The sequence below is a fragment of the Lolium perenne genome, chromosome 7 (assembly GCF_019359855.2).
Source record: "Lolium perenne isolate Kyuss_39 chromosome 7, Kyuss_2.0, whole genome shotgun sequence".
Taxonomy (NCBI): Eukaryota; Viridiplantae; Streptophyta; class Magnoliopsida; order Poales; family Poaceae; genus Lolium; species Lolium perenne.
The window spans coordinates 77,898,623-77,904,161 of record NC_067250.2 but is presented as its reverse complement, the minus strand read 5'-3'; the positions used below and the strand labels follow the sequence as shown (position 1 = coordinate 77,904,161).

The 5,539-nt window shown below is 46.5% G+C and overlaps 1 protein-coding gene across 2 annotated transcripts; it reads left to right on the top strand.

Moving 5' to 3' along the window:
* Positions 1-757: 757 nt before the first annotated feature.
* On the top strand, positions 758-4,814 carry LOC127316961 (beta-1,2-xylosyltransferase XYXT1). 2 transcript variants are annotated; one of them, XM_051347452.2, is made up of 5 exons: positions 758-1,107; positions 2,054-2,143; positions 3,002-3,106; positions 3,204-3,353; positions 3,436-4,814. In XM_051347452.2, the coding sequence occupies exons 1-5, from the start codon at positions 936-938 to the stop codon at positions 4,629-4,631; spliced, it is 1,713 nt and encodes a 570-aa protein (XP_051203412.1). In that variant the 5' UTR covers positions 758-935; the 3' UTR covers positions 4,632-4,814. The 2 variants fall into 2 exon arrangements, with proteins under 2 accessions (XP_051203412.1, XP_051203411.1); XM_051347451.2 differs by having other exon boundaries at positions 2,051-2,143.
* Positions 4,815-5,539: the final 725 nt, after the last annotated feature.

The window sequence follows — 5,539 nt, the reverse complement described above, 5'->3', positions numbered from 1 at the left end:
TCGGCGCCTAATAATTCGTGGCGTCACCAGTATCTTTTATTCCTGATTGGCGCCTGGTTATATGTTAATAAGATCTCCAGGCGCGCGCAATTATACTTATGTTGATGTACGTACCGAGCCTCCTGACAAATGACTATCTGTGGGCGGAGCTGTGTATTGGTAGTCACCGGATTTCTCCTGCAAAGACTTTCTAATCATACAACGATCTAAGGGTAACGTCCCTTAAGAGCTGTAGTAAGGATGATCAATGTGCGCCGTATGAGCAAGTTTGTGACCTAGATGAGCATTTTCCGAGTTTATGAAGTATAGTCTTCTACTCCGTGGTCACTGGTCAAAAGAATCTCTACATGCTAGCCCATGGGGATGCACAAACTAACCACTAGTCTTCCTGGTTGCGACTACTGCTAGCTAGCAATTCATTGCGATGCTTATTTGTATTCCGAGAGCTCTATTCTCTGGCAATACCATTTGCTTCTTCGAGATGGACACCTGCCCATGCACAAGCTGGAGACGAAAGTGTAAGCATCAATATACAAGGAAGAAATTAAGAACGTTACCGACGAGTCGCTGATAAGCTGTTGCTGTGGGGAGGTCCACCGCGTGGAGACGTGCGGAACGGTAGAGCTGGCTACCTATCCAACGCATCCTAGCTACGTCTCGCTCGCCGCCAGCGGCACGTTGTGTGGAATAATCAAACTAGTTTGGGAGCCACATGGAAATCGCTGGGCATATATACCTAGCTAGCTTTGCCTGAACTGCCCTGCCCTGCCCGCCCTGCCCTTCCTGAGGATACATAAGCGCCCGGCCCGCCCAGACATTACCCGTCGCAGGAGGCAGGCCTTGCTCAGAGACAAACAAGGTAGAGCGCGGTGGAGGGAGAGGGGTAAACGAGAGGAGAGGAGAGGTGATCGCTCCATCAGGGACGACGGCCCGGGATGGTTACCGAGTCCTCCTCGTCGTCGCAGTCGTCGACGGTGCCGACGTCGAAGGGCATGGCGAGAACGCTGGCTCAGCACCACCAGGCCGTTGTTGGGTTTCTCTTCGGCTTCTTCGTCATCCTCGTGCTCTACACCACGGTGTCTGGCCAGTTCGGGTCGAACACCATTGGTGAGTTACTAGTAACCTTCTAGTGTCAGTTACTCCTGTTCTCCGTGCTCAGTTACAACACGCTGGGCAATGTCCTTATGGTTTCCCTTAATCGTCATCATTTTAGAGCGTATTGTTTTCTAATTTTCATACTTCGTTCAAGAACTATGCATTGCATCCTATCCCGGCCTGTACTTCACGAGAGTCACGATCTATTTCCTGGCTACATAAACTGGGTTAAATCCTTAGTTTCTTACTTGACCTCAGTACCAGACTCAGACCTACAGCGCCCTCTATCTATATTTATTATTTGAAATTCTCCTACTTGCTCCCTCAAAAAGAAAATAAATCGCCTTCACATATTTTTTTGAGCGTAAACAGTGGGTATCCCCACTGTGATTTTTTATTTATTTTATAAAAATATAAGTCCACAAACAACTAAAACTAGAAAAAGTTGCTTGAGGGTAGCAACTAATTAAATGAGTCCACAAGCCCAAAAGAAAAAAGAGAGCCTTCACACATTGATTCTGCTTTGTGCTGCATGCTCTAAAGAGATCAAGACTAAATGTGGAAAATCAGTTACATTTATTTTCTTGGAAAATATAGCTTATCTATGAAGTATTCACAAGATACATACTTATATCCATCCAAATTATTGTAGTAGTGCATTAATGGTAATGTTGAATACATTTAGAATACACCATATATATAGTCATGCCAATTCTTGCCAACAGTTAACTTTCCAAATAATTCCGCTGCAATCCTCTCCAAATTTTCTGAAGTAAGACTGAAGCATACAAAGACTAACCTCTACTACATCATTTCTAGCTAGCCAGTCTAAAACAAGAGACCACTGACCTCATATAACAGGTTCCGTGTTGTTTACTAATTTCTTCATTCGACTATGCATGTGGAGTGTCAAACTTGTGCGTCTGATTCGCCAGCTTATTCTTTGTGCATGCAGTAGTCCTGCAGTCCACGCCGGCCGAACAGAATGCCAGGGCTTCTCCTCCTCCGCCGTCGTCGCCAGCCTCGGCGCCTAATAATTCTACCCAAGGTATATAATTTCTGCTGGTGACTGACCGGTGACGTTTATAAATTGTAATTTAGCGTGGGTTGCCAACCAGTGATAATCAAATGTAGTCCAGCCCCAGTTAGTTAGTACTTGTTTTGTTGGAATTTTGTGTAAACTTTGATGGAACTGTTGGCATACGCGCCGAGTCCTAACAGATGACAGGACCAACTCTCTGGCCCAGCCGACGCCACATGTGGCTTAGGGTGCGGCCGGCGTCGTAATCAGCGGCTTGATAATGGACTAATAGTAAACGATGGAGATGGGTCCGTGTAGGCGTGTAGCATATACGCATATACAGAAGATGTGGTACGATCATCATATACGAGGTGTATCATTTGGTTGCTAATTAATTACTCCCTTGGTTTATCTTAGAGTCTAATCTGGAGACACAATTTTTTGTATCTAGTTTTATTGAGTTTGATTATCCATCATCATGTTTGAATGTGTTTTAATATTCAAATTTTGAATTTTGTCGAATCAAACCCTTTTTAGGAATGTTTTAAGATACCATGTAAACATATATATACACAGATTAAATGAAATGTTGACCTGGTATATATACCAATAAATTTGGCTATTTTAAATCCAATTCTAAAATTTAATCAATGTACAACTAAATAACGGGAGGCCGGGATACTAGTGCAGGGTAGACTACATGCAAAGATTTTCTGAGTGCTAATCGTAAAGCAAAGCAACGATGGATGTGTGCACAAGACCACCCGTGCACGCTAGAAACGTCCATATGGTCATGTGATTCTAAGTTTTCTTTACCTGCAAAAAAAAAAAGTTTTCTTTGTTGATCTCTGTACCAAAAATTGACAACTGCGGTGCATGATGTAGATATTATTGTGCACAAGGACGACGTAAACAAGACGATGGGGGGAGAACATAACCAAGACAATGTACCTGGAACCGACAAGAATAACAAGACTGATGCAAACTTTGGTAACTAGACCTTTCCCTACCTAACTCGTATTTTGTCTGATGATACACAGATAGGATCGTTGATTACTTACTGATGATTGAGCACCTATTAATTTAGATAACATGCAAGCTAATAGAACGGAGCAGCCAGGCGGTCAACCAGTAAATAATACTATTACTAACGTAAGTGACAAGATGAAGGAGGAGGAGCTCATTCGGCAAGAACTCGATCAGGACGACGATAAGGATGAAACAAACGTCAAAAAAGGTGAGCTGCTGATCGCATTCAAAAAGAATGACACAAAAGAGTTGGTAATAATAAACTAAACTAAAACATCGGCCGCATGCAGGTGCTCCATCTCCGCCCAAGCCCATCTGCGACCTGTCCGACCCAAGGTACGACATCTGCGAGATCATCGGCGACGCCCGTGCCACCAACCGGACCGTCCTCTACGTGCCGCCACCCGGCGAGCGTAGCGCCGACGGCCAGGAGTGGGCCATCAAGGACCAGTCCCGCAAGCACCTGGAGTACATCAAGGAGGTGACGGTCAAAACCCTGAGCGCCGCGCAGTCCCTGGCGGCGCCGGAGTGCACCTCCCGGCACGCCGTCCCGGCCGTCGTGTTCGCCATGAACGGGCTCACCTCCAACCCGTGGCACGACTTCAGCGACGTGCTCGTCCCGCTCTTCATCACCGCCCGCGCCTTCGACGGCGAGGTCCAGTTCCTCGTCACCGACCTCCAGCCCTGGTTCGTCGACAAGTACCGCCTCATCCTCGCCAACCTCTCCCGCTACGACGTCGTCGACTTCGACAGGGACGCCGGCGTCCGCTGCTACCCGCGCGTCGTCGTCGGGCTCCGCAGCCACCGCGACCTCGGCATCAACCCGGCGCGCGCGCCGCGCAACTACACGCTGCTCGACTTCCGCATGTACATCCGGGACATCTTCTCGCTGCCGCCCGACAGCGTCGGCATCCCGTACAAGGCCGCCGCCGCCAGCAACAATAACGCAACCGTCGACGGTGAGAAACGGAAGCCGCGGCTCATGCTCATCAACCGCGGCCACAACAGGAAGTTCGTCAACATTCCGGAGATCGCCGACGGGGCGCGGGCGGCCGGGTTCGAGGTCGTCGTCGTGGAGCCGCGCCGTGACCTCAGGCTGGAGGAGTTCTCCCTGGCGGTGGACTCGTGCGACGTGCTCATGGGCGCGCACGGGGCCGGCCTCACCAACTTCTTCTTCCTCCGCACCGGCGCCGCCATGCTGCAGGTGGTGCCGTGGGGGCACATGGAGTACTCGGCCATGATCTTCTACGGCGTGCAGGCAAAGGAGATGAACCTGCGGGACGTTGAGTACAGCATCACCGCCGAGGAGAGCACGCTGTACGATAAGTACGGCAAGGATCACCCGGCGGTCAGCGACCCGGAGTCCATCCATAAGCAGGGCTGGCAGCTTGGCATGAAGTACTACTGGCTGGAGCAGGACATCAGGCTCAACGTCACCAGATTTGCTCCCACGCTGCACCAGCTGCGCAGGACACTCGGGGAATAGAGGATAGCAAATACAAATACAACAGGATCTTTTCCAAAGAAAAAGGAAATACAGCTACAGCAAAATACTACTCCATTCTTCCTCTAAAGTATTTTGGAGATTTATCTAAATTTAGATGTAGAAAATAGTAAAACAAATTATTACTTTGTATACATCAATAGGTGATTTATGAGCTTCAAAATTCTTGAAATTCTAAACAAAGCAGTAAGCAAAAGATATAAAAAATGGAGAATGATAGTAGTATAACAAGATGAACATCATCACAAAAGGCTTGGGCCGGGTTGGAGCACGACTGACTCCAAACAAATTTGCTAAGGGAAAATTGTCTATGGACCCGAGAGTGGACTTTTGGAGCAGCTGTTTGGTGAGCACTCGTATCCATACCGTGTATACTGCATCAAGATCCATACAAATTCTTTTTGTTCCTCTTAAACAAATTCTCATTTTTGTATCTCTCACACCACACATTGTTTGAACAAAAAAAATTGCAGATCACTTAAACATAACAATTGGAACGTGGAAAAAATAGTTTGGATATTTTTTATCATTGTGTATATATATATTTAAAGAATTTATTTCGAATTTTAAATAATTTGAAATTTAAAATTGCACAAAAAATTTCCAAACTATTTTCCCCCATTCTATTTGTTATTTCGAGTGACTTGCAAAAAAAAGTATATAATTTTAGAGAACTGAAAAAAGCAAAAGTCAAAAAAAAAGAGGAGGTGCGCAGAGCGCACCTGTGCTCTTGCAGTTTTCCCTTATGGGCCCGGCAACTTATTTTTACTTTATTTTAATTTGTAAAAAGACATCGTCGTCTAGATTTTTAAGCTACGCTTGGGATCGCATCGCTCCCCCGTACCACTGCTGGAACGTTCGCCTGTTATATTTTCTGTAAGGATTTAACA

Bases quoted from the DNA above. Each gene is read 5' to 3' on its own strand.
- LOC127316961 (XM_051347451.2), top strand. From the start codon at position 936: ATGGTTACCGAGTCCTCCTCGTCGTCGCAGTCGTCGACGGTGCCGACG. The intron at 3,107-3,203 runs GTAACTAGACCT...CTATTAATTTAG, and splicing joins CAAGACTGATGCAAACTTTG to ATAACATGCAAGCTAATAGA. The intron at 3,354-3,435 runs GTGAGCTGCTGA...GGCCGCATGCAG, and splicing joins TGAAACAAACGTCAAAAAAG to GTGCTCCATCTCCGCCCAAG.